The sequence below is a fragment of the Pogoniulus pusillus genome, chromosome 19, assembly GCF_015220805.1.
Source record: "Pogoniulus pusillus isolate bPogPus1 chromosome 19, bPogPus1.pri, whole genome shotgun sequence".
In the NCBI taxonomy this organism is placed as follows: Eukaryota; Metazoa; Chordata; class Aves; order Piciformes; family Lybiidae; genus Pogoniulus; species Pogoniulus pusillus.
Window position 1 is genome coordinate 11447457 of NC_087282.1, and position 26795 is coordinate 11474251.

The following is a 26795-nucleotide window of genomic DNA, read 5'->3' on the forward strand; positions in this document are numbered from 1 at the left end:
GCCTGAGGCCTCCTCAAAAGCTTGGGCCTCCTCAGATTTGGCTCTTTAATAATCCTCTCCCCCCAGGTGCTTTTGTGTTCTTCCTTGAGTCTGGGTCCAAGGTTCCACCAGGCAGTGCTCCTCCAAATGGTTGTCAGAGCATTGATTTCCATCTTGGCCAAGGGCTTGTTGGGCTGAGATCATCTTTTTAAGCACTCAGTTGTGTTCTTCAGAGCTTGTTTTGTTTATTGTCATCATCTCCTCCTCGTGCCACCGTGCTAAAGGTGCCCAGAGCTGCACGTGATGGGCCAAGGGGCATTTATTCAGCAGTAAATCTCCTCTGCTTTGTGGTCTGAGGGATTTCAGCATCAGCTTTTGGTTGTTGACTGCTCTCTAAGTGTTGAGTAATGAGTAGCAGGTGTTATCTGCAGGCAGCTGAGGTTTTAGGTCAGCTGTGTTGGCTTGGAGTGTGATGTAAGTAGTTTACAGGTGTCTAAGTGGTTTACTGGTGTCTCCTCCACTCCTCCACACCTTGCCTTGGTGTTGAGTTTCTTCTCTCTTGTAGCCCAGCTGGAGTCCTTCAGAGCCAGCTGAAGAGGTGCTGGTTGCCCAGCACAGTGAGTGCCAGGCTGCTGTTGCCTTCCTCCTGTTCCAGAGACACAGGACCTTGGCTCTAAGATCTTCTGTCTTCAACCAGTTGCTTTTCTGTTCAAAACCTTCTTGGTAGTGCCCAGGAGCTTAAGACCTTCTGAAGAAAATTCAGTCCAGGGCTCCATGGATACCCAAGTATCCATGTTAGATGGGTGTCTGTGGCCTTTTGGCTGATGTCTGTGGTCCTTCTGGGGTTTTTTTGGAAGCCCTCCAAGATTCATAAGGCCTCACTCCTTTAGCAGAACCTGTTGGGACAGTTGTCCTACCAAGAACTACCTCGTGGATCCGGGCTTGCTTCCACTGAGTGCTTTGTTAGAGAATGAAAGTGGTGGAGGCCCCACTGTTGGGCACCTTTGAGGCTCAGCTGGACAGGGTGCTTGGGCCAGCTTGTCTAGACCCTGTTTTTGCCAAGACAGGTTGGAGCAGATGGTATTTGGTCCTTCCAGCCTGGGATTCAGATCCCACTAGGTGGGATCTGCACTGAGGTTGCTCTCAGAAGGGTTTGAGACCTTTCCTTGTTTTGCTGGCCAGGTGATTTCACAGGATCACAGACTTGTTCCCTCTCCTGCTGCACCTCTGGCAGGTCAGTTTGACTGGTCCAAGGCTTGGAGGTGTCTTCCCCTGGCTTTGTTCTTCACTCAAATTCCTCCTTGAAATCCAGACTTAGCCTGTGGTTTTGGGAGCAGCCTCCAGCCAGCCCTATCTGGTGGGAGCAGAGGTAGCCTTTGGCAGGGAGGAGTAGTTCAGCCCTGCCAGACAATGGGTGAGGGCCAAGCTATCAAGTGAGAGACAGGAGAACTTAATCAGCAGCCCCTCTGAACTCTCCTGGGCATTGCCTGGGGAGATAAAGGGTGCTGCTGTGGGGGCTGGGGGAAAGCACTCTGGGGTTGTGTGTGGGGGGAGGACAGTGGTTCAGTGCCTGCCTCTCCAGCAAGGAGAGCTGCTTCTAGTTATTTAGCCTGGAAACTTTCAGCTAGGTGGGGGAAAGGAAGGGAGGTTTTGGTGCATCTCTGCACCAGTGGCAGGAGCCATGGAGTGGGGTGGGTTGGAAGGGACCTGCCATCTCCATCCATCAGTGTGAGTGCTTCTGAGCAGGAGCTGGGCTTCAGCCAGACCCTTCAGCATGTGGGGGTTGTCCAGGCTGCTGTGGTTAGCTGGGTGCCCATGGCAGTTAGCTAGCTAGTGGTTAATTAGTTAACTGGATGCTCATGGGCTAACCTGGTGCCCATGGTGGCTAACTGGGTGCTTGTTGAGGTGGTTAGCTGGTGCCCAAGGTGGCTAACTGGGTGCTTGTTGAGGTAGTTATCTGGTGCCCATAATTGTGTGCTTGTTGAGGTGGTTAGCTGGTGCCCATGGTGGCTAACTGGGTGCCTGTTGAGGTGGTTAGCTGGTGCCCATGGTGGCTAACTGGGTGCATGTTGAGGTGGTTAGATGGGTGCCCATGGTGGCTAACTGGGTGCATGTTGAGGTGGTTAGCTGGGTACTTGTTGAGATGGTTAGCTGGTGCCCAAGGTAGCTAACTAGGTGCATGCTGAGGTGGTTAGTTGGGTGCCCGTGTTTAGCTGGGTGCCTCTGGTTGCAGACTGGATGCTCATACTGGGACAGCCTGGGTGAGGTGACCGAGTGCTGGGTTTGCTGGGTCCCTGGGGCTGGGCTGCGGGGATGAAGTGGCCGTGGAGCAGGGCCGGAGCAAGCAGCGCTGGCACCGAGCTGGCTCCATCTTGGAGCCCTGGCACAGGCGGCTCCGGCTCGCAGTTGCCAGGCTGTGCAGCTCGGCGGGGGAAGGCTGATCGCGTTCCGTCCTGGGGGGTGTTTTCTGCTCCGTGAAAGGCTCTGAGCAGATGGCCCTGGCAGCCTCGGGGTGCAGCCTGTGCTGGGGGCTCGCCAGGCGCCGTGGGCCGGGGCAGGCTCCCCTGTCCCCGCACCTCTCCCGGTGCCGCTCGCCCGGATCCTGCCCTCCCGGGGCCGGCTCATGTGACGGTGCCGGTGACGCCACGGGGAGGGCCTGGCCGCCGCTGCGGGCTCCGCTCCGGCCAGGTCCCGGGGCCGGGGATGCAGCAAGTGCTGCCGCGGGGCCGGGCAGCCGCCGCCGTGCCCGCACAGCCGCCCCGGGCTGCCGCCGCCGCCGTGCCCGCACAGCCGCCCCGGGCTGCCGCCGCCGCCGTGCCCGCACAGCCGCCCCGGGCAGCCGCGACCGAGGCTGGGCGAGCAGGACCTGCCGGCGAGGAAGAGGGGAGGTGAGCCCGGGAGGAAGGTGTCCAGCTGCCGGGTGGGGGCTGCTGCTGCTGCGGCTGAGGGCAGGGGTGGTGGGGCAGGGCGAGCGGCAGCGGGGGAAGGGTTTCTGCTGTGTAACGATGCTGAGTTGCTGCCTGTTGGTTCCTTGCTCCTTTTTTGCCTGCAGAACCCTTCCGTCCCTGTGTGTCTCTCCCTCCCCCCACACCCCCTATTTCCTTGAGCAGGGCACTCCAGAAGAGCCCCAGATCGGCTGGAGTTTTGGAGCAGCAGCTGGGGGGTGCCGGTGGGAATATTTCAACAGGGAAACCTCTGGAAGTGCTGACTCCGATTTGAGCATTTCCAAGCTGATGGCCTCAGACCTGCAAAAATGTTGTAAGCAGTTCCTTGAGGCTTCCAGCAAAGGTGTGGAGCCTCCCGGTGCCTCCCGGTGCTTCCCGGTGCTGGCAGGAGGGCTCAGAAATGAAGCCCTGTGCCTTTGCTGTGCTGCACAGGAGGGACCTTGTAACTTTAACAGCGCTGCCTTCTGGGGCTTTGCTGAGCCAGGCAGGCTCTGAAGTGGAGCATTAACCCATTTCTGGGGGAAGAGGTGGTCAGAAGCCTGGCAGGTCTCTTGACGAGCTGTGCTCCTCTGGCAAGGGTTGTGTTTAGCTCCCTGCCTCAGGGCTCAAAAGAGTGGTTTTAGAGGTGTTCGTTAAGAGCTGGGGAGATCTGCTCCAGAGACCTCTGCCGTAGGAGCTGGGGAGAGAGACCTGTGTGATCATCTCAGCTCTGGCAAGGAGGCACTGAGTCCATTTTCTTGATTCCTCCTTGATTTGCAAGGAGCCAGGGCAGGAAAGATGATCTTGAAAAGGTATTAATGTCTGTCAGCTGTTTTCTGGTTGGGTATAACTCCTGGAAAGAAATGTAATGACCTTTTCTCCTGATTTTCTCTCAGATGGACATTTTAGCCACTTTAAGGGGCTGTGGAGTTGCCCTGGCTGGAGAATTTGGGGTTTAAGTTGATTTTGTGATGACCTTGTGATATAAAAAGCCTGCTGCTTTAGTGTGGAGGGGCTGGGCTGGATGGGGGTCAGCCTCCAAACCCATCCTCAGCCTGCAGATTGAGTCAGCCCCATCCCTTCTGCTGATTGTGGTGGGGATGGAATGGTCTGGACTGGTAGCTGTGAGGCTCTGGGTGCTGAGGACGTGATGACCTGCAGAGCTGTGTGCTGGCTTTGTGCCCTCAGGGGCTTGTTGGTGTTGCTCTGAGGTGAGAGAACCTTCCCAGGCCAGCTGAAAGTAGCTGGTCTGGGCAGTTATTCCAGAAGGGCAAGCAAAGGGTGACCCTGATCCCATCTTGTAGCAGAAAATGCACCTCTTAGGAGCCTCCTGGCTGGCATCACTCTGCTTTTTTTAGTGCTTCTCTTTAGGAAAGGTTGTGGTAGGTATGCCAAAAGCACATCAAACAGTGCAGACCTGCAGCAGGGAGACTGGAGTTGTCCTTCTGGAAGACTTGGTCATGCCCATAGAAAACAAAAGCCAACCCTTCTGGCCAGGCTGCTTAGCTTTGAGAAGAGGGTGTGCAGGAGAGGGCTGTGCATCTGCTCTTTCTCAAGGTAGACACAGTGTGGTGGTCTGAGGAAAACCTCAAAGACCCACCCCCCCAAAAAGCCACCTCTTTACTTGTGTGCAAAGTCTCCACGTCCGTGGCTTTTGCTGGGAAGAGCTGCAGCTCTGTAGCTAGGACTTGTTTGAGCTGTGGCTGACTGGGCTGAGGCTCTGTCTGGTAACTGCTTCAGAAGTGGGTCGTGGCCTTTGGAGGCTGTGGGCCCTTGATCCAAGAAGGAGACATTGAGGGTCTGGAGAGGATCCAGAGAAGGGCAACAAAGCTGGTGGAGGGTCTGGAGAGCAGTGCTGGTGAGGAGCAGCTGAGGGAACTGGGGGTGTGCAGCTTGGAGAAAGGAGGCTGAGGTGAGACCTTCTGGCTCCCTACAGCTCCCTGAAAGGAGATTGGAGCTGGGTGGGGGTTGGTCTCTTCTCCAAGAAACAGAGGGCAGGGCAAGAGGAGATGGCCTCAAGATGCCCAAGGGGATGTTTTAGTTGGACATGAGGAACAATTTCTTCCCCTTGAGAGTTGTCAAGGCCTGCCCCAGGCTGCCCAGGGCAGTGGTGGAGTCCTCATCCCTGGAGGGGTTTCAAAGCCCTGGAGATGTGGTGCTGAGGGCCATGATTTGGGGGTGCCCTGGCTGTGCTGGGTTTATGGTTGGACTCCATGCTGCCCAAGGTCTCTCCCAGCCCAAGCCATGCTGTGCTTTGTGCAGAGGTGAGCAGGAGGAGTTGCAGGTCCCTCAGGCGCTGTTGTTCTTAGGCTGATTTCTTCAAGGAGGTTTTATGAGCAGCACTTGGGGTTCCCAATGGGGATGGTGAAGCCTCTGGAAGTGTTGACTCCAGTTTGTGCATTTCCATGCTGTTGTCCTCAAAGCTGCTGTTGAAACCACACTGATTGCTTGAAGTTTCCAGCACATGTTGCCCCATTTTCCTTCCAGCTCGAGCTGTGCAGGTGAGGCTCCTGGCCTGAGCTCTCACCACTTGGGAAGATCTCTGGAGAACTTCAGTTAACCTTTTTCTGTCCCAGCTGAAGGAAGGAGCCTCTTTGAAGTGGGTTGTTTTGTGGTAGCTGTCAGTGGTGCCTACGTGACTCATCTTGTTTTCCTGCAGCTCCCTTTCTGCTAAGAGGCAGCTGTGGAAATGCCAGCCTGGGAAATGGGCTTGGAAGACATCACAGGGATCCTTTTGCTGCTCCTGCTTTTAGAAGATGGGGTAGAGAGCAGTTGTTTGAACTCCTGCCTTGGGAATGGTCCTCCACCCTCAGCGTCGTTTCCCATGGGCTGGAGCAGGTTAGGCAGAAGCTAGAGTGGGATACAACTTTGTCTCACCTGAAAGGAAGTTGTGAGCCTGAGTTTGGTACCCTCATTTGAGTTTGGTGCCTTCCTGGGACCCTCATTTGGGTTTGGTGCCTTCCCAAGCCCCCCTCCCTCCCCATGACCTCCATTTGATGCCTCTTTCTGCTTTCAGACCCTCCTGAACCTTCCCCCAGGGATGAGTGGCTCTGATGTTTATCTTCTTCTACCTCCCTGCTCCCACCCCTCACTCTTCTTGCCCTCCCTGCTTCCATCTATGTCCCTCTTGCCTTTGTCTTAACCAGACCCACCTGGAACTTTCTTCAGTGCTTCTGAGACTCTCAAATCATAGAATTAAGCAGGTTGGAAGAGACCTCCAAGCTCATCCAGTCCAACCTAGCACCCAGCTGTGTCAGGCAACCAGACCATGGCACTAAGTGCCCCAGCCAGGCTTGGATTCAACACCTCCAGGGACGGTGACTCCACCACCTCCCTGGGCAGCCCATTCCAATGCCAATCACTCTCTCTGACAACAACTTCCTCCTAACATCCAGTCTAGACCTCCCCTGGCACAACTTGAGACTGTGTCCTCTTGTTCTGTTGCTGGTTGTTCACCTTCCCTTCTCCTCCTATCTGCATCCCTCAAATGGCAAAACATCACCATGCAAGCCCTGGATGTAGGGAAAAGCAAACATCTGGAAGCTGAGGTTGATTGCCTTTGGTTCCTGAGTGCTTCTTTCCAGGAATGAGCCCATCTCTGTGAGCTGCTGGAGCTGGGGAGAGCTGCTGCTGCCCAGCTCATCCCTGAGGCTTGTTTATCTGAGGGAACAGCTCATCAGCTCTTGGCTTCTGCTGGAACTGGTGGCTTCTCCCCTAGGCTGGTGCTTTGATGATGGGCTTGCTCGTTTGTGTTTTCCCTAGATGGAGGAAAACAAGCAAAGCTGCTCAATTTTTCCCCTCTCCTGACTTCCCAGGCTTCTCTTCATATAATGGAGGAGGGATGAACGGCAGCAGCACGATGATGGATTTCCTGGAGGAACCTCTTCCTGGCGTGGGCACCTATGAAGACTTCAACACCATAGACTGGGTGCGAGAGAAGTCCAGGGACCGGGACAGGCACAGAGAGGTAACAATTCCCACTGCTTCCACCAAAGACAGAGTCATAGAATCATAGAACCAGACAGGTTGGAAGAGACCTCCAAGCTCAGCCAGTCCAACCTAGCACCCAGCCCTGTCCAATCAACCAGACCATGGCACTAAGTGCCCCAGCCAGGCTTTGCCTGAACACCTCCAGGGACTGCGACTCCAGCACCTCCCTGGGCAGCCCATTCCAATGCCAATCACTCTCTCTGCCAACAACTTCATGTTCTTGTCAACAACTTTGATTCTATGATATGCTGGAGCTCATTAGGACTACAGAATGGGTTGGTTTGGAAAGAACCTTAAAAATCATCTCTTTGCAGCCTGTCTGTCATGGGCAGGGACACCTCTTCCTAGAGCAAGTTGCTCCAGGCCCCATCCAACCTGACTTGGAACAGTTCCTCTAATTGTAATCCTGGTTGCTGGAGCAGGGAGGAGATGAGGCTGAGAACCTCTGCGGAAGATCTGTAGCTGGAGGAAGAGAAGCATTAAGTTGTGGTTTCTCAATTGCTGCTTCTCCTCCAGAGGCTTTGTTTGTTAACAAAGCTTCAGAGGATTTCTGCTGCACATCTTGAAGGGCTTCATGATGTTTCCATGGGTGTGTTAGACCTGCTTAAGACACAAGCACAGCAGAAGCTGATCCTGCTTGTGGAGGGTAGAACCTGCAGTCAACAGGGACATCTGCAATTAGAGCAGGTTGCTCAGAGCCACAGACAACCTGACCTACAATGGTGCTAGGCATGGGGCAGTTACCACCTCTCTGGGCAACCTGGAATTGGTGTATGGCTTATATTGGAAGAATCTAAGCCCCCCTAATGCTCTTTATTGATAAGAAGCAGGTAGGTTTTCTGCTCACACCATGGCGTGGATGAAGTTCTCTGCTAGAATCTTTTACTGCTGCATGGTTGAGGAAGCAGCCTGAGGCACCTGGAGCTCTTTAGCCTGCAAAAGAGCTTCCTGAGGGCAGCTGATCGATGCTCAGGGTTGGGGGCAAGAGGATGGGGCCAGATTCTTCGTAGTGATGCTCAGGGACAGGGCAAGGGACAGTGGGCACAAAGTGTAGCCCAGGAGGTTGCACCTGAACAGGAGGAGAAACATTTTTGGTGTGTGAGGATGCTGGAGGCCTGGAACAGGCTGAGCAGGGAGGTTGTGGAGCCTCCTCTGGAGAGCTTCCAAACTCACCTGGCTATTGCGATCCCGGGCAAGCCGCTGTAGGTGACCCTGCTTTGGCAGGAGGTTTGGACTGGATGATCTCCAGAGGTCCCTTCCAACCCTCACCTTGCTGGGATGTGAGTATTCTGCAATTCCCAGGATTTCTCTGCTCTCTGGAATCTGCTTAGAAAGCAAAGGATGCTTTAAATAACAAATTGATGTCCCCAGCATGCTCCTGACTCACACAAACCCTTGCTGGCAGAACTCTTGTAGGGCAGTGACTGAACTCAACCGATCCACTTGCTTGCCAAAATGTTCTTCAATCCCTATTCTTTTCTCCTGAGCCTCACAAATCATCTCATGTCCTACAGCACCAACCAAACGCAGCCCCTGCTTGATGTGAGGCCATGAAACACAGGGTAGTGCCCAAACTTGGGCAAGTCCAGACCCCACTAGGGGGATTTTATCCTATTTTGGGGCTCCTGCTCCATTACTTCTTGCTCCAAACCCTGTTCCCATCTATGGTTAAAGAAAAAGAACCCAAAGGACTCCTCACAGCTGTGCCCCCCAGGTACAGATTTCTGTGTAGGAAAATGATCAGTGTGGAAGAGGATGATCTGTAGATCAGTAGACCTCTTGCCTATTTGCAGAGATGACACTTGTCTTTGGCCCAAGCCAGAAGTTTCCTGCTGGCCAAAGAGCTTCAGGTCTTTGCTCCAGTGAAAAGAAATCTGAAGGAAGTCATTTTGGGACCCACCACAACCCTGCCCTCATCTAGTTGTGTTTCCTACCCATGGTCAGCAGGGAGTTGGAAAGACAGATCAAGAGCAAACCCAACCAGCACCCACTGGGGCAGGAGGGGCTCTTAGCTGGTTGTTCCTCCTGCAGTGGGTTTTGGTTGGTTGCATCAATGTGGCTTTTATCTGAGAGTAATGGAGCTGCCTTGGAACGGTTCCCTGGGGAGAGGCAGCTGTTGGGGCACACAATAGCTGCTCTGTCACCCTTCTGTCCTCCTGTCAGCAGCAGAGGGACTGATGGGCTTCAGCCCTCCCTGCCAGAGCTCTGAGGAGCTCAGCTTCCTGGGGCATCATGGATGGTCTGAGTGCCCGTTCCCAGTGCCACCAACCCAGCCTGGTTGCCAGCCTGGCCATTCCCCTGCCACCTGCCTTGTGTCAGCCTCCTGCGCTCCGAGCCACAGCTGCTTTGGGTTGCAGACATCAAGGTGGGAGCTGGAGATTGTGGAATCCCTTAATCCCAGCATGGTCTGGGTTGGAAAGGACCTCTGAGGATCATCCAGTCCAACCTCCTGCTCAAGCAGGGGCACCCAGAGCAGCTTGCCCAGCATCACAGTGTCCACCTGGGGTTGGAAGCTCTCCAGAGAAGGAGACTGCACAACCTCTCTGGGCAGCCTGCTCCAGACCTCCAGCACCCTCACACCAAAACTTTCTCCTCCTGTTTAGGTGGAACCTTCTGGGTTCCAATTTGTGCCCATTGCCTCTTGTCCTGTCCCTGGGCACCACTGAGAAGAGTCTGGCCCCACCCTCTTGCCCCTCACCCTTTATCTCTTGCTGAGCACTGAGCAGATCTCCTCTCAGGCTGCTCTTCTACAGGCTCAGCAGCCCCAGGGCTCTCAGCCTTTGCTCCTCACAGAGATGTTCCAGGCCCCTCAGCATCTTCACTGCCTCCCCTGGACTCTCTCCAGTGGTTGGTGGCTGCCAGCAGATTAAGGGGTGAATTTTATTTTGTTTTTATGAGGAAGACACTGAGAAAGAAACATTACCTGAGTATTTTTTTTCTGGGAAGGATGGGATTATCCTTGATCACTTCCTGCCCATCTCCTGACCAGAGCTGTGCTGACTGCAGCAGCTGTAAGAGCAGCCACTGCCTGAGACCTCTTCTTTCACCCTTCCAAGGAGAACATGTCCTGAGAGCTGTTGGTTTGCATGTTGGGGTCTGTCTTCCACTAACCATCTAGACTGATAAGTTCATAGAATGGTTTGGGTTGGAAGGGACCTCAAAGACCATCCTACAATGTGTCCCATGGACAGGGACCCTTCCCACTAGCCCAGCTGGCTCAAGGCCTCATCCAGCCTGGCCTTTAACACCACCAGGGAAGGGACATCCACAGCCTCCCTGGGCAACCTGTGCCAGTGTCTCCCCACCCTCACTGCATGACCATGCAGTTCTTAGAGCACTGGCACCCAGGTCCATCAGTGACTTAGGTTGTTGTGTCTTCTTGAAAAACCTCCTCCAGATCACCAGCAGAAGCAAGGAGTCCACCTGGGCACTGATCCACAGCGTCAGTGATGCTTTCTCTGGCTGGCTGCTGATGCTCCTCATTGGCTTGTTGGCAGGTAAGAGCAAACCTCGGTGTGAAACCCTGTCCTGGTTGTGTTGGAGAAGGAGCTTTAGGCCCTGGAGCTGTGTGGAGGGGTTGGGCTGATATCTGTGGCTCTGCTGCTGCTTCACAACCTGTGGAGAATGATTTTTGAAATGCTTTGAGGCTCCAAAGCTGAGGGTGAAGGCTGTCCCAGATCCTTCTCTAGAGCTGCTGCTGCAAAGCTGTGAGGTAAATCCATCCAAGCAGAGCTGGTAGAACACTGAGGCAGAGCAGTCTCATGATGTCCACTCTTGGTTGACCTTGGAGAGGTGAATACCAAGCAGTGCTAGAAAGACTTTTCCTCTCTTTTCTTCCCCCTACTATACTAAGATACAAACACCACAGAATCCCAGACTGGCTTGGGTTGGCAGAGACCTCAGAGATCATCTAGTTCCAACCTTCATGCCATGGGCAGGGACACCTTCCACTAGACCAGGCTGCTCAAGGCTTTGTCACACCTGGTCTTGAACACTGCCAGGCATGGAGCTTCCACAGCTTCCCTCTACAACCTGTTCCAGTGCCTCATCACCCTCACAAGGAAGGGTTTCTTCCTCATGTCAATCCAGCTTCTTCCAGGTCAAAGCCATCACTCCTTGTCCTGCCACTCCATGCCTTTGTCAAAAGTCCCTCTGTAGCTCTCCTGTAGCCCCCTTCAAATCCTGGCTGCTCTAAGGTCTCCCTGGAGCCTTCACTAAGCTGAACAACCCCAAGAGAGACAGGTCTCCCTGGAGCCTTCTCTTCTCCAGGCTGAACAACCCCAAGAGAGACAGGTCTCCCTGGACCCTTCTCTTCTCCAGGCTGAACAACCCCAAGAGAGACAGGTCTCCCTGGAGCCTTCTCTAAGCTGAACAACCCCAAGAGAGACAGGTCTCCCTGGAGCCTTCTCTAAGCTGAACAACCCCAACAGAGTGCTTCCAGCTCTCTCATCATTGCTGAGGCCTCCTCTGGCCCTGCTTCTACAGGTCCACCAGGACTCCAGAGCTGGCTCCAGCACTGCAGGTGGGATCTCAGCAGAGAAGAGCAGAGAGGCAGAACTTCCTCCCTCCACCTGCTGCCCACACTGCTGGGCATGTACCCAGGACATGTTTGGCTTCTGGGCCATGAGTGCTCAATGCCAGCTGCCCCAAGTCCTTCTCCTCTGTGCTGCTGTCCATCCATTCTGCACCCAGCCTGGATTTGTGCTTGGCATTGCCTTGACCCAGCTGCAGGACCTTGCAGCTGGCTTTGTTGAACCATGAGGTTGGCATGGGCCCACCTCTCAAGCCTGTGGGGACCAGCAGTGGAACCACTGAAGAAGACCACTTGACAGCGGTCTCCATCGAGCCACTGACCATCACTCTTTGGGTGCTATCATCAAGCCCATTCCTTATCCACTGAGTGATCCACCAAGCAAATCCACATCTTGAAATGAGAGCTGGTGCTGGGCAGTCAGCCTTCTGCCAGAGGCTGACTGCCTGAGACCTTCTGAGTGCCTTCAGCAGCAAACTTTGGCCCCAGCACTGGACAAGTCGCTGGGTTGGGTTCAGCTCTTCCCAGCAGAGAGCAGTGGAGCAGACCTGGTGAGGGACCAGATCAGATCTCTCTCTGTTAATGTTTACAGAGCAGAGCTGCTGCCAGTTTGCCATTAACTGGGAGATGTGCTGAAGGTTGGTGGTTGCTATGGAGCCTGCACTCAACCTCGTTCAGCCCTGAGGTCTCTGCTCCTGGGCTTTGTGCTGCTGTGGTGGCAGCCTTGAGCTGGGAGGGTTGGGCTTGTTCTTGACAGCAGAACAAGAAATGGCTTGAAGGTTCCTCTTTTTCAGTCAGAAGGGCTTTGTTGGCACAGCTGGAACTTCCCTTTTCTTCTTCCTTTTAAAATGGGAGTTGGGAAGGTCTTCTGCAAATGGCAAGTTATTTGGGGCTCCAGAATTCCAGCTGTTGTGCCAGAGCCTGGTGGCACATCTTGTCTCCAGAGTCCTCCAACAGGACCCTGCCTGCCTCCCAGACCACCTCTGGGCTGCATTTGCTGAGCCCATTTTCAGCCTGCTGGAGAAGAGTTAATTTCCAGCAGTGTAGGGTGGCTTTGAACACAAACTTGTGGTGGCCAACCTCTGAGGTATGATTTGGATCCTGACCTGCTCTTCAAGAGGTGACCCTGAGGAGGTTTTTTTTGGGCTTTCTACAGAATAAGAGGTGTAACCTTCAGCTGTTTGGGTCTCCATGAGGTGATCATTACATTTTCTTCTTCTCCCCCTTTCTCCCAGGTTCCTTGGCAGGTCTGATAGACATCTCTGCTCACTGGATGACCGATCTGAAGGAAGGAGTCTGCTTGGCAGGCTTCTGGTTCAACCATGAGCACTGCTGCTGGAAGTCCAACACAACCTTCACAGACAGGGACAAGTGTCCCGAGTGGATGAGCTGGTCCCAGCTAATCCTCGGCCATGGAGAGGTGAAGTGAGCCTTCAGTTGCTGCATGTCCCATTTCCCCAGCCTCTGTTGTCCCCTGTGGGATGTGTGTGCCAGAGGGACAAGCTCCAGATGATCTACAAGTGGTGTAAAGTAACAAAGAAGTTGTTTATAGAATCATGGAATCATTCTGATTGGAAGAGGCTTTTGAGATCATGGAGTCCAACCCTTAGCCCAGCCCTGCCAGGTCACCACCAAACCATGTCCTTCAGCACCACATCCCTACCACAACTTTGAAACCACTTCAGGCATGGGGACTCCACCACTGTCCTGGGCAGTCTGGGACAGCTCTTGACAGCCCTCAAGGGCAAGAAATTGTTCCTCATGTCCAACCTAAACCTCCCCTGGAGCAACCTGAGGCAGTTCTCTTTTGTGCTGTCACTTCTTCCTTGGGAGAAGAGACCAACCTCCACCTGGCTCCAGCCTCCCTGTCTTTGGAGGGGATGAGAGAAACCAAAAGGTGTCTTAGTCATGTGCCTGAGGTTGCTGCTTAGAGGACATTTTGCCCATGGACATGTCATTGGAATGCTGGATGAGTTCAGGTGGTGTGTTTCTGGTGGCTCTGTCCAGTGGAGCTGCCTGCATGGCTGGGACAATCCTCATCCCAATCTCCTGGCATAGCTTTGCTCTTTAATGACCTTAGCAGGTAGGATTGGTTTGTACCCCATAACCCACCACGTGTCACTTGGCCTTGAAACCTCAGACTTTGTTCTCTCCATTTTTGGCTGCTGTTGGTAGGTCTCTTTATTATCATCTGCTCTGTCATAGAACAATAGACTGGTTTGAGTTGGTTGGAAGGGACCTTAAAGATCATCTACCCCCTGCCATGGGTATGGAGGGACATCTTCCACTGGACCAGGTTGCACCAGGCCCCCTCCAACCTGGCCCCAGATCTTGTCCAAGCAATCATAGAATTGTTTTGTTTGGAGAAGACCTTGAGAGGAGCATCAGGTCCAACTGTTGACCACTTTAGGGCTTGGAGCCCTCACAGCTTCTGTCTGCTTGCTTCAATGCGTGGGTTCGATGGGATCTCAGCTGACATCATCCAATTTGGGTCACTTTCTTTGTGTTCCAGGGGGCCTTTGCCTACATTCTCAATTACTTCATGTATGTTGTCTGGGCCTTGCTCTTCTCCCTCCTCGCTGTGCTGCTCGTCAAGGGCTTTGCTCCTTACGCCTGCGGCTCAGGAATCCCAGAGGTGAGTGAGAACGGGAGTGGGCTGGGGTCTGAGAGAAGGGATGGGGCTCCACCATCCATTCCTGCTATGGGCTAATCATTTCTTGGGCTTTAGATGTTGTCTTAATGTATTTTTTCCCCCCAAACTCTTCCTGAAGTGTGTCTGGTGCTCCATGTAGTCCTTTGAAAAGCAGAGGTGTTGTAGGTTTTCCTGCAGAAAGACCCTCCAAAAGCACCTTGTGTGAGAGCCTCACACAAGCCTCAGATCGTTCTTCAGCAGGGACAGTGTCTGAAGGAAGGACTCAAACAGCTCTTTTTGTCTTTGCACAGAAGGATCTCTTGACCAACTCTATTTCTGATAGCTGGAGAGGGCTCTGAAAGCTGTGGGAGGAGAGCTGAGGGCAGCCTGACCAGGCAGGAGCTCTGATGAGGGCTTGACTGGAAGCCTGTAGAGCTTTGTGTGCTTGACTTCCAGATCAAAACTATCTTAAGTGGTTTCATCATTAGAGGCTACCTGGGCAAGTGGACCCTGATCATCAAAACCATCACCTTAGTGCTGGCAGTGTCCTCTGGGCTGAGCCTGGGCAAAGAGGGGCCCCTGGTGCACGTTGCCTGCTGCTGTGGGAACATCTTGTGTCACCTCTTCACCAAGTACCGGAAGAATGAAGCCAAGCGCAGAGAGGTATGGAGGGAACACAAACCCTATGAGGAGAGGCTGAGGGAGCTGGGGTTGTTTAGCCTAGGGAAGAGGAGGCTCAGGGGTGACCTCATTGCTGTCTACGGCTACCTGAAGGGAGGTTGTAGCCAGGTGGGGGTTGGTCTTTTCTCCCAGGCAGCCAGCAATAGAACAAGGGGACACAGTCTCAAGTTGTGCCAGGGGAAGTATAGGCTGGATGTTAGGAGGAAGTTGTTGGCAGAGAGGGTGATTGGCATTGGAATGGGCTGCCCAGGGAGGTGGTGGAGGCACTGTCCCTGCAGGTGTTCAAGAAAAGCCTGGGTGAGGCACTTAATGCCATGGTCTGGTTGATTGGATAGGGCTGGGTGCTAGGTTGGACTGGATGAGCTTAGAGCTCTCTTCCAACCTGGCTGATTCTATGATTCTATGACACCAAGTGTGGGCAAGCTGCTGAGGTGGTGTGGGCACACTGGTGGGGCTGGGGCTGTGCTCTGTAAATTGTTCTGGTTTGGCATGTTCTTGGTGTGCTTCAGTACCACACCTCATTGGGGCAAACACCACCTTGGGTAGGAAGTGACCCCACAGCATCTCCTTCCCAGTGCAGGTCATCATAGAATGATGGAATGATAGAGCTGGTCTGGTTGGAAGAGAGCTTTCAGATCATGGAACCCAACCACTAGCCCAGCACTGCCAGGTCACCACTGAACCGTGGCACTCAGCACCACATCTCCACCATGGCTTTGAAACCCTTCCAGGGATGGTGACTCCACTACTGCCCAGGGCAGCCTGGACCAGGTCTTGACAGCCCTCAAGGGCAAGAAATTGTTCCACATGTCCAACCTAAACCTCTTCTGGAGGAGCTTGAGGCCATATTCTCATCTTGGCTTGTGGTGATAGGATGAGGGACAATTGTTTGAAACTAGAGCAGTGTTGATTTAGGTTGGACATTTGGAAGAACCCCTTTACTCTGAGGGTGGTGAGACCCTGGGACAGGTTGTCCAGAGAAGTGGTGGATACCTCAACCCTGGAAGTGTTTAAGACCAGACTGGATAAGACTTTGAACAACCTGGTCAAGTGCAAGGTGTCCCTCTCCATGGCAGGGGGGTTGGAACTAGATGATCATGAAGGTCCCTTCCAGCCCATTCTGTGAGCCCCAATGCTTTGGTGGCTCCTGGCAGCTCTTCTGGTTGACCCAGGTCAGCTCCTGGCTGACCCTGGAGATAAAACTTGTCCAACTTGAGGTAAAGCCAAACGGCAGAAGAGCCAAGGTTTGGGAGGGGAGCTGGAAATCTCTGCCTGTCTGGTTTGTGCCCTAGGTTCTGTCAGCAGCAGCAGCTGCCGGTGTGTCTGTGGCCTTCGGCGCGCCCATCGGAGGAGTGCTCTTCAGCCTGGAAGAGGTAACAGCAGCACTTTCTCTTGCCTCTGGGCTGGGTGCCTGCTTGCTGACTGCTGCTTTAGGAATGCAGCCCCCTCCCAATGGCTTGGGGCTGGAGAGGAGAGACCCTCTTGCTTGGTTGGTGGTGTTTGCAAGGCCAAACAACCCAACAGCTGATTTGGGCTCCAGGTAATTCTCATCCACACTGGGGAATGTCTTTTGGATGATCTTCATCCACAGCTTTGCAGTGAACCTCTTGGTTTGTCCATGCTCAGCTGAGCTGACTGCTCCCAGACAGCTTCTGCCATGCTTCCAGGTGTCCACTCCCTCCTGGCAGCTCTGTGCCAGGTTGCCTGGGACAAACTGATTGTGCCTCTTGCTTTCAAAACGAGCTTCCATTCTCTATCAACCCTCTTTTCTTCTTGAGGAGCTTCCAATTCCTATCTGTTAAATCCTTTTCCTTCACAAGGAGCTTCCAATCCCTATTTACCAACCCCTTTTCTTCTTGAGGAGCTTCCAATCCCTGCTAAATCCCTTTCCTTCACAAGGAGCTTCCAATCCCTATTTACCAACCTCTTCTTGAGGAGCTTCCAATCCCTGCTAAATCCCTTTCCTTAACAAGGAGCTTCCAATCCCTATTTACCAACTTCTTTTCTTCTTGAGGAGCTTCCAATCCCTCTTTATCACACCTCTTCTTAAAGAGCTTCTGACCTTTATCTAACCCCTTCTCAAGGATCTTCTGTCAACCCCCTTTTGTTCTCAGGGAGTTTCCAACCCTTGTTTATCAAACCCCTTTTCTTCACAGAGATCTTCTAATCCTTGTGCTCTTGATGCAGACGTGGTGGATCACACTGCTGGCTTCAGGGCTTAGCTCAGAGGAGGGCTGGGCTGGTTCAGCAGTGGCTGTGGTGGCAGCTGTGGCACAGACTGTTGTTGGACACTCCTGGGCTTGGCAGAGCACTCTTGGCTATCAGGTCTCTGGAGTGAGCTCATAGCTGGTTTGTGACAGCTCCTGTTGTCACCTCCACTTCGGGGACTGCAGAGGACACTTGCACTGGCGATAGGCAGGCCAGGACCCATCCTGTCATCGTTCTGAGCTCCAAAAAGGGATGAAGTCTGGGGTGCTGGGCTGGAGAGGAAGGAGGGTGACAAATGGCAGGGCGACCCAATCTTTGTGTTCCCCTTTTAGGTCAGTTACTACTTTCCCCTCAAGACGCTCTGGAGATCCTTCTTTGCGGCTCTGGTGGCCGCCTTCACCCTGCGTTCCATCAACCCCTTTGGGAACAGTCGCCTGGTCCTCTTCTACGTGGAGTTCCACATGCCCTGGCACCTGCTGGAGCTTGTGCCCTTCATCCTCCTGGGGATATTTGGTGGGCTTTGGGGAGCCTTCTTCATTCGCAGCAACATCGCCTGGTGCAGGCGGCGCAAGACCACCAAGCTGGGCAGATACCCAGTGCTGGAGGTGCTGGTGGTGACAGCCATCACTGCCATCCTGGCCTTCCCCAACGAGTACACCAGGATGAGCACCAGCGAGCTCATCTCCGAGCTCTTCAATGACTGTGGCATCTTGGACTCCTCCCAGCTCTGCGAGTACGTCAACGATTTCAACAGCACCAAAGGGGACGACTTGCCGGACAGAGCGGCTGGCCCAGGGGTCTACACTGCCATGTGGCAGCTGGCTTTGGCCCTGCTCATGAAGGTCTTCATCACCATCTTCACTTTTGGCATGAAGGTGAGAGAAGTGCCCATCAAGAAGTTCATGTTCATAAATCCCAGCCTGGTGGGAGTTGGAAGGGACCTTTGGGGATCATCCAGTCCAAACCCCATCCTCTACCAGGGGCACCCACTGCAGGATCACAACGGCCAAGTAGGTTTGGAAGCTCTCCAGAGGAGATCCCACAACCTCTCTGAGCAGCCTGCTCCAGGCCTCCAGCACCCTCACACCAAAGAACTTTCTCCTCCTGTTCAGGTGGAACCTCCTGGGTTCCACTGTGTGCCCATTGCCCTTTGTCCTCTCACCAGGAACCACTGAGAAGAGCCTGGCCCCATCCTCTTGTCCCCCACCCTTTATCTCTGCAGGCTCAGCAGCCCCAGGGCTCTCAGCCTTTACTCCTCACAGAGATGTTTCAGGCCCCTCAGTGTCTTTGTAGCCTCTTCTGGATTCTCTCCAGCAGTTCCCTGTCTCTCTTGGATGGGGAGCCCAGACCTGTACCCAGAACCCCAGCTGTGGTTTCAAAGACTAAGTGTTGGAGAAAGTTCTACATAAGAATTTGCATCCAAACATGAAGAGGAGCTTCTGTAATTTAAGGGTGCTGGAGCCCTGGAGCAGGCTGCCCAGAAGGGTTGTGGAGCCTCCTCCTCTGGAGAGCTTCCAACCCCAGCTGGCCATTGTAATCCTGGGCAAGCTGCTGCAGGTGCCCCTGCTTTAACAAGGGAAGGTCTCCAGAGGTCCCTTCCCACCTCCACCGCGCTGGGATCTGGGGGCTGTGTGAAGTGTCTGAGGACAGGGTGGTCACTGGTGTGCTTCACAGGTGCCCTCGGGTCTCTTCATCCCCAGCATGGCAGTGGGTGCCATCGTTGGGCGCCTGCTGGGCGTAGCCATGGAGCAGCTGGCCTTCTACCACCACGACTGGGCCATCTTCAGTGGCTGGTGCAGCCAAGGAGCAGACTGCATCACTCCTGGCCTCTATGCCATGGTTGGGGCTGCAGCCTGTCTAGGTAAGCAAGATGACTTTGGAGGTCCAAGATGTGGTTTGGGTCATGGCTGGCCATGTGAAGAGGTGAAGGGAAACACCACTGTGGTTCTCCCAGTCCAGAGATGCTGCTGGCACCTCAAGAGCTTTGGAAGGTCTTGAAAGGAAACTCGAGGGAGCTTTGTAGCACCCTGCTGCACCCTCAGCGAGTTTGCTAACGACACCAAGCTGTGTGGTGCAGCAGACACGCTGGAGGGAAGGGATGGCATCCAGAGGGGCCTGGACAGGCTGGAGAGGTGGGCACAAGCCAACCTCAGGAGGTTCAACAAGACCAAGTGCAAGGTCCTGCAGCTGGGTCGAGGCAATGCTGAGCACAAATCCAGGCTGGGCAGTGAGTGCCTGGAGACCAGCCCTGAGGAGAGGGACTTGGGGGTGCTGGTGGATGAGAAGCTCAACATGAGCCAGCAGTGTGCACTTGCAGCCCAGAAAGCCAACCAGAGCCTGGACTGCATCAGAAGTGTGGCCAGCAGGGCAAAGGAGGTGATTCTCCCCCTCTGCTCTGGTGAGACCCCACCTGGAGTCCTGTATCCAGCTCTGGAGCCTCTATTACAAGAGGGATGTGGAGATGCTGGAGTGTGTCCAGAGGAGGGCCATGAGGATGCTCAGAGGGCTGCAGCAGCTCTGCTGTGAGGATGGACCGAGGTTGGGGCTGTTCAGGCTGGAGAAGAGGAGGCTCTGAAGTGACCTTCTTGTGGCTTTCCAGGATCTGAAGTGGCCTACAAAAAAGCTGGGGAGGGACTTTTTAGGCTCTCAGGTAGTGATAGGACTGGGGGGAATGGAGCAAAGCTGGAGGTGGGGAGATGCAGAGTGGATGTGAGGAGGAAGTTGTTGAGCAGGAGAGTGGTGAGAGGCTGGACTGGGTTGCCCAGGGAGGTGGTTGAGGCCCCATCCCTGGAGGTGTTTAAGGCCAGGCCTGATGAGGCTGTGGCCAGGCTGACATAGGGTAGGGTTGGAACTAGATGATCCTTGTGGTCTCCCAACCCTGACTGATTCTGTGATACTCTGTGTGCTGGGTTCTTTTGCCAGCACCAACCTCTTGCTGGGCACGGTGGGTTTCAGAGGGAGCCTCCTGAGTGGGCAGCTGGAAAGTCCTTCAAAGAGCCCTGCAGGATAGGGAACCTGGGACCCCCCCCTCAAACCACCACAAAGGGGCAGATGGCCTCAGTGCTGCTTTCTGCTCATCTTTGGCTTCCAGCACAAGGCCGAGGGTGATGTAGGCACCCAGCAGTGCTACCGCTTGTTGGCTCAGGACCTTCCCTAGATGTGCTGGCCGAGGAGAGCTGTAGAGCACCTCGGAGCAGCTCTCCTGGAGCCCCCCAGAGCTCCTCACTCGCCTCCCTCTGCCTTGTGTGGCGCTGGCAGGTGGGGTGACGCGCATGACCGTGTCCCTGGTGGTCATCATGTTCGAGCTGACGGGTGGCCTGGAGTACATCGTGCCTCTGATGGCCGCAGCCATGACCAGCAAGTGGGTGGCCGACGCCATCGGGAGGGAAGGGATCTACGATGCCCACATCCGCCTCAACGGGTACCCCTTCCTGGAGGCCAAGGAGGAGTTCTCCCACAAGACTCTGGCCATGGACGTGATGAGGCCGCGCAGGAGCGACCCTCCTCTGACCGTCATCACTCAGGACAGCATGACCGTGGAGGACGTGGAGACCATCATCAATGAGACCACCTACAGTGGCTACCCAGTGGTGGTGTCCCGGGAGTCTCAGAGGCTGGTGGGCTTTGTCCTCAGGAGAGACCTCATCATTTCCATCGGTAAGGGGCGAGAGGGCACCTGGGCAGCAGTGCCACGCGCTGCCAGAGGGACGCCAAGGGGGTGGAGAGGGGCCAGAGGCAGGAAACAAAGCTGCTGGATGGTCATAGAATGGGTTAGGTTGGAAAGGACCTCAGAGATCATCCAGTTCCAACCCCCTGCCATAGGCAGGGACACCTCCCGCTAGAACAGGTCACTCAAGGCCTCATCTAACCTAGCAGGGAGGGAACATCCTCCCTGGGCAACCTGTGCCGCTGTCTCACCAGCCTCACTGCAAAGAACTTCTTAACATCTAGGGTCAGTCTCCCCTCTGCCAGTTTGAACCCATTACTCCTTGTCCTGTCATTACAAGGCCTTGTCAGTAGTCCCTCCCCAGCCCTCCTGTAGGCCACCTTCAGACACTGGGAGGCTACTACAAGGTCTCCTCGAAGCCTTCTCCTCTCCAGGGTCCAGAGTACATCGTGTGAGGAGCAGCTGAGGGAGACCCTGAAGACCCTCACCTTACTTAAACCTTGGCCAACCTAACCCTTAAGGCATCGAGGCCCCCAGCCTCACTTAGGGCTTGGTGACTGTAACACATAGGGCACAGAGGGCTCCCCTGGCCTCAGTTAGGGCATAGGCCCCCCGCCCCGGCCTCACTTAGGGCATGGAGGTGCCCCTTGGCCTCACTTGGGGCACAGAGGCCAAGCCTTAAACATTGGAGGCCTTGGAGGCCACAGAGTAGAGATTAGGAGACAGGATGGAAATGCTTCAGCCTTGGGTCATCGCTTGCCCCGGGGAGCAGAGCAGCTGGAGGGGAGGAGCAGGCTTTCAGGGCAGCATGGGGGGGCAGAGCGAGAAGGGAAGGGTGCAGGGCCAGGAGGGAGGGGCAGCAATGCCTCACCAGCTGCCCCTTGCTGCAGAGAACGCCCGGAAGAGGCAGGATGGCATCGTCAGCACCTCCGTTATTTACTTCACCGACCACTCTCCTCCACTGCCTCCGAGCTCCCCCTCCATGCTGAAGCTGAGGAGCATCCTGGACCTCAGCCCCTTCACGGTGACAGACCAAACGCCCATGGAGATCGTGGTGGACATCTTCCGCAAGCTGGGGCTGCGCCAGTGCTTGGTCACACACAACGGGTAAGAACCTGCTGGGTCTCGGAGCTGTCGGTGGGCCTGGGGTGGAGAAAGGTCTCTGACCTACAGAGCACTCGGCACAGAACCGAGTTGTGGGGTGGTTTGGCTGGGAAGGGACCCCCTAAAGCTCATCCAGTCCAACCCTCTGCAGCCAGCAGGGACATCTGCAGCTAGAGCAGGTTGCTCAGAGCCCCAAACAACCTGACCTGCCGTGGTACCAGGCATGGGGCATCTCCTGCCTCTCTGGGCCAAGTTCTCTGTATCAAATATTGGAGTGGGCTGCCCAGGGAGGTGGTGGAGGCTCTGTCCCTGGAGGTCTTCAAGCAAAGCCTGGATGAGGCACTTAGTGCCATGGTCTAGTTGACTGGATAGGGCTGGGGGATAGGTTGGACTGGATGATCTTGGAGGTCTCTTCCAAAATGGTTGATTCTATGATTCCTTCTCTTCAGTCTGAATCTCCCTCTTTGAGTTCAAACCATTGCCCCTTGTCCTGTCATCAGCACCAGCTCCATTTGATTGACATTCATTATCTGGTGCCCAGTGACAGGACAAGGGGCAGTGGGCACAAACTGGAACCCAGGAGGTTCCTGCTGAACAGGAGGAGAAACTTCTTTGGTGTGAGGGTGCTGGAGGCCTGGAACAGGCTGCCCAGAGAGGTTGTGGAGTCTCCTTCTCTGGAGAGCTTCCAGCCCCAGGTGGTCATTGTGATGCTGGGCAAGCTGCTGTGGGTGCCCCTGCTTGAGCAGGGGGTTGGACTGGTTGATCTCCAGAGGTGTCTTCCCACCCCCACCATGTTGGGATTTGGGGGTTCCTACCTATTGTAGTGTCAGGTGCTAAGTACCATACCTTGTGTGGAATGTCAATGATTCATGGGCCCACGGAGTGGTTTGGGTTGGAAGTGATCACCAGTTCCAGTCCCCCTGCCATAGGCAGGGACACCTCCCACTAGCCCAGGTTGCTCAAGGCCTTGTCCAACCTGACCTTGAACAGCTCCAGGGAGGAGCCATCCACAGCCTCCATGGGCAACCCTGTTCTGGTGTCTCCCCACATCTCACCATGTCACGATCCACGATGACACTTCCATTGACGCTGAACCTGTGCAGGAGCAAAAGTCTCTTCCTGGGGGGGGAGGATCCACTAAAAGATGTCTTCATTCCCCAGGAAGCTGCTGGGGATCATCACCAAAAAGGACGTTCTGAAGCACATTGCACAACTGGCCAACCAGGACCCAGACTCCATCCTCTTCAACTGAAGGCAGCCCAGGAGCTGCTGTTGTGCTCGACACAAAGGAGACTTTTCTAGGAGACCCTGGATCTTCTTCCCTGTTTTTATGGAGACCATGGAACTCTTTGCAGCTGAAGGAGACAACTGTTTTGGTTTGGGGTTTTTTTTTTCTACCAGATAACCAATTGCACTACATCATCTGTGGAACTTCTACAGAAGAGCAGAGAAGAACAAAATGGACCTTGGTTTACCTTGCTTTGGTGAAGTTGAGTTGGAGAAATTCCATGGAGGAGTAAAAGCAAAAAAATGCTCTTTGAATTGTATCTCCTCTCCTTGTTTTGTTTGACCTCTTGTGGCCAAGCTCTGTGCTCTTCAGGAATGCTGCAGGGGAAAGATGATTTTGCACATGGCGTTGGGGTGGTGGCAGGAGGATGTGGGGCCTCACTCAGGGGTGGTGCATTCCCAGTTAGCCACTGGGGAATAATTGGAACCTCCTCAAGTCAAACTGGGGGGAAGACAAATAAAACCATTGGCTGCCTGAGGATGTTTTGCCCCAAAACCTTAACCACCCAAAACCAAACACTCCCCTTGCTCCCAGGACCAGTTCTCCTTAAACTGGGCCCAGTTTCTGGTTGGGAAGAAGCTTATTTTGGTTCACCTGTGAATGTATCTTAACTCCTGCCACTGCCTTGCCAGGAGAGGCCCAAGGAGGGGGCAGGGAGAGCAACCCTGATGCAGGTGGCTGCTGAGGATGTCTTCTCCTTGAGTTCCCTCAAGCATGTGATTGCAATCCCACCAACAGCTGAGCCTGAAGTCGTTGCCTGGCCTTGCCCACCCTCCCCAAGCTGCTCCTGTGGTGTTGGATGTTGCACAAGTGACCTCTTCCTCTTCCAGCAGTGTCTTAGGTGGCCCAGGATGTCCCCCTGGAGAGCCTCGTGCTCAGGACGTTTACATGGGTGCCCATGCTGGTCCCTGCTCCTCTCCTCAGGCCTGGATCCCGGTGGGAGGATGGGCACAGCTCCAGCTCCCCTGGCCAACAACTATGCAATAAAGCCCTCCCAGACCACGGGGACGTGCTCCACCTCTGTGCTCCTCCAGTCCCTACCCGGGTCTTAGCCAATTATTTTCCTGTCAATAAAGCTGTGACTGTTTATTGGAGCTGAGGAGGTAGAACAATGCTTTTGGAGATGGGTGGTGTTCATCGTGGTGTTGCTCACAGGCAGACGTCCTTCTGCAGTCTGTGGCTGGGCTGTGAGGCTGTAGAGTGGGGCCAGGCTGATATGTCATGGCCAGGGGTTGAGGAGTGCAGGTTCTGCTGCTGCTTCCTGATGGCCCAACCTCTGGCTGTGGAACAGGTATTGCTCCTTCCAGCACAGCTTCAGGCCTGCAGGAGGTAGTGGGATGGCTGTGTGTGGCTGTTGCTTGGCAGAAACCCGTTCTGGGGGGCCGTGGGAACTCCTGGCTGCAAGTGGGGTCAGGGTCTGAGGGCTGTTGTGGGGGCATGGATTGGTAACTCCCTGCTGGGGTTGGTGCCTTCCCCAGAGAGCTGGAGGCTTCTGCTTTCCAGGGGAGGGAAATGTTGTGTCCTCGGAGAGGAGGTCTGCGAGCTGGCTCCTGGGAGCAGGAGCTGTTTGCTCCTTGCTCTTAGCGAGTTCCTGCAAAGCCAAGTGCCCTGAGCAGCTGGGTGCAGGGCACAGACGTTCGGCTGTAACTGCAGGGATGTCCCTACGAGCTGGGAAGGGGTTGTCTCCCCCTGCTGTGTGGGGGTTTGTCTTTGTCCAGCTCTGGTTTTTCCTGGTGCTGTACCTTCAGAGTGACTCCAGGAGGAGCCCGGGGGTTTCTCTCCAGCCAGCAGCTGCTTGAACAAGTCCCAGCTGGGTCCCGGCCATGGGGTTGATGGAGGACACGCAGGCTGTCATCTCCTTGGCTGGGGCTCCAGCAGCCAGAGATAAGGCTGGGGCTGGTGCTCCCACAAACGGCTTTTCCAGCCCTTCCTAAGACCTCTGAGCCCCAGGGGTGATGCTTGGTGTGAGGAGGTGACCAGAGGGCACCTTCCTCTTTACTCCAACCCAGGAAAGGGCAGGGACCTGCTGGGGAATGGCCAAGTCCCATCTCTTTGAGGTGGGTTACTGGGGACCCTGCTCTGGCCATTGAAGGGCAGGTGGGAATTGGGTCGTTGGCTTGGTGCTTCCTGCAGCCTAGTGTGAGGCTGAGAGAGTTGAGATTGTTCAGCCTGGAGAAGAGAAGGCTTCAGGGACACCTTCTGGTGGCTTGCAGGACTTCAGGAGGCTGATGAGAAAGGTGGGGACAGGCTTTTACCAGGGCCTGTAGTGACAGGAGAAGGGGGGTGGTTTGAATTTAAAGAGGGCGATTCAGACTGCAGAGAAGGGAGAAGTGTTTGATGCTGAGGGTGGTGAGAGCCTGCCCCAGGTTGCCCAGAGACGTGGGAGATGCCCCATCCCTTGCACCACTGCAGGTAAGGTTGGCTGGGGCTCAGCAACCTGCTCTAGTTGCAGATGTCCCTGCTGAGTGCAGAGGGATGGACTGGATGAGTTTTGAAGTCCCTTCCCACCTAAACCAGTCTGGGACTCCACGAGCTGTGGGGCCAGTGGGCTCTCACCTCCACTCTGCTGCTCACCTCATCTTCTCTGCCCATCTGTGATGTCCACAGTGTCATGGCATATGGAATGGGTTGGAAGGGACCTTCAAGACCATCCAGTTCCAACCCCACTGCCCACTAGATCAGGTTGCTTAAGGCCTTACCCAGCCTGGTCTTCAACACTTCCAGGGATGGGGTTGTTTACAACTTGTCTGGGCAACCCATTCCAGTGTCTCACCACCTTCCCAAGTTACTCTCCTTAGCTGTGCTGTTCTGCTTGGCAACGAGAGGCTGCAAGGCTTGGTGCAGAGCTGGGGTGGCCAGGGGGGTGTCCCCAGGGCAGGGTGGCGCTGGCTGTCTCCGTGCCCCAGCGAGGTCCCACCCCCAGCTCCCTGCCTTTATTTACAACATCCCAAGCGCAGGTTTCCTGGGGCGGTGACTGTTCTGAGGGTGGATTTCCTCCTTCCCACCCTGAGCTTGGGGAGTGACCTCATTAATGTTTGTAAATATGTAAGGGGTGAGTGCCAGGAGGCTGGAGCCAGCCTCTTCTCAGTGATGCCCAGCGACAGAACAAGGGGCAGTGGGTGGAAGCTGAGACACAGGAGCTTCCACGGGAACTGGAGGAAGACTTTTTTCCCTGTGAGGGTGACAGAGCACTGGCACAGGCTGCCCAGGGAGGTTGTGCAGTCTCCCTCTCTGGAGATATTCAAGAACCATCTGGATGCATTCCAGTGTGATCTGCTCTAGGTGATCCTGCTCTGGCAGGGGGGGCTGGACCAGATGATCTTTGGAGGTCTCTTCCAGCCTCTGACATTCAAGATTCCATAGTTCTATGAACTCCTGAGCTTGGGACCTGAAAATAAAATAGAGTCTTGTTTGGAGGAACAAAGAGCTGGGAGGCAGTGAGGAGCTGGTTAACAACAGGAGGGGTGGTGGGAGGAGGATAAAAGAGGAGACTTCATCCCTGGAATGTTCTTAGGAGACAAAGGGCAGCCCAGCTGGGGCTGTGAACGCCCTTGGCTGGCTGGGAGCAGAGAGTGGAGATAAGAAGGTCCCTTGGCAGGCACTACAAGGAAGCTGTGCCTGACCCAGCCAGTGAGATGAGGTCAACCTGGAAATGTTATTAGAGTTGGAGCCGTGTACCACCTCCCTCTGCTCCACCTCCCCAGTGCTGCTTTCACAGCAGGAGGAAAGGCCAGGACCTGGCACCTGGCAGGGATAAGGCTCTCAGGAGCTGCAGCTTTTGCTTTCAGGTG

General features: G+C 54.8%; 1 protein-coding gene across 4 annotated transcripts in view; it reads left to right on the plus strand.

Annotated features, from left to right (window-relative positions):
• The window catches only part of LOC135183931 (H(+)/Cl(-) exchange transporter 5), a 33060-nt gene extending 8962 nt beyond the window's left edge, over positions 1-24098 (plus strand). For 3 of the 4 annotated variants that reach the window (XM_064159265.1, XM_064159267.1, XM_064159266.1), the window contains exons 4-14: positions 6719-6870; positions 10291-10390; positions 12660-12844; positions 13937-14059; positions 14513-14719; positions 16030-16110; positions 17278-17820; positions 18620-18806; positions 20204-20602; positions 21503-21719; positions 22878-24098. In XM_064159265.1, the coding sequence (XP_064015335.1) occupies positions 6719-6870; positions 10291-10390; positions 12660-12844; positions 13937-14059; positions 14513-14719; positions 16030-16110; positions 17278-17820; positions 18620-18806; positions 20204-20602; positions 21503-21719; positions 22878-22968 (2285 nt within the window). In that variant the 3' untranslated portion in view covers positions 22969-24098. Of the gene's footprint in view, positions 1-2790; positions 2868-6718; positions 6871-10290; positions 10391-12659; positions 12845-13936; positions 14060-14512; positions 14720-16029; positions 16111-17277; positions 17821-18619; positions 18807-20203; positions 20603-21502; positions 21720-22877 lie in introns of those variants that run through there. The other variant, XM_064159269.1, reaches the window with a different exon arrangement.
• The last annotated feature ends 2697 nt before the right edge of the window (positions 24099-26795 follow it).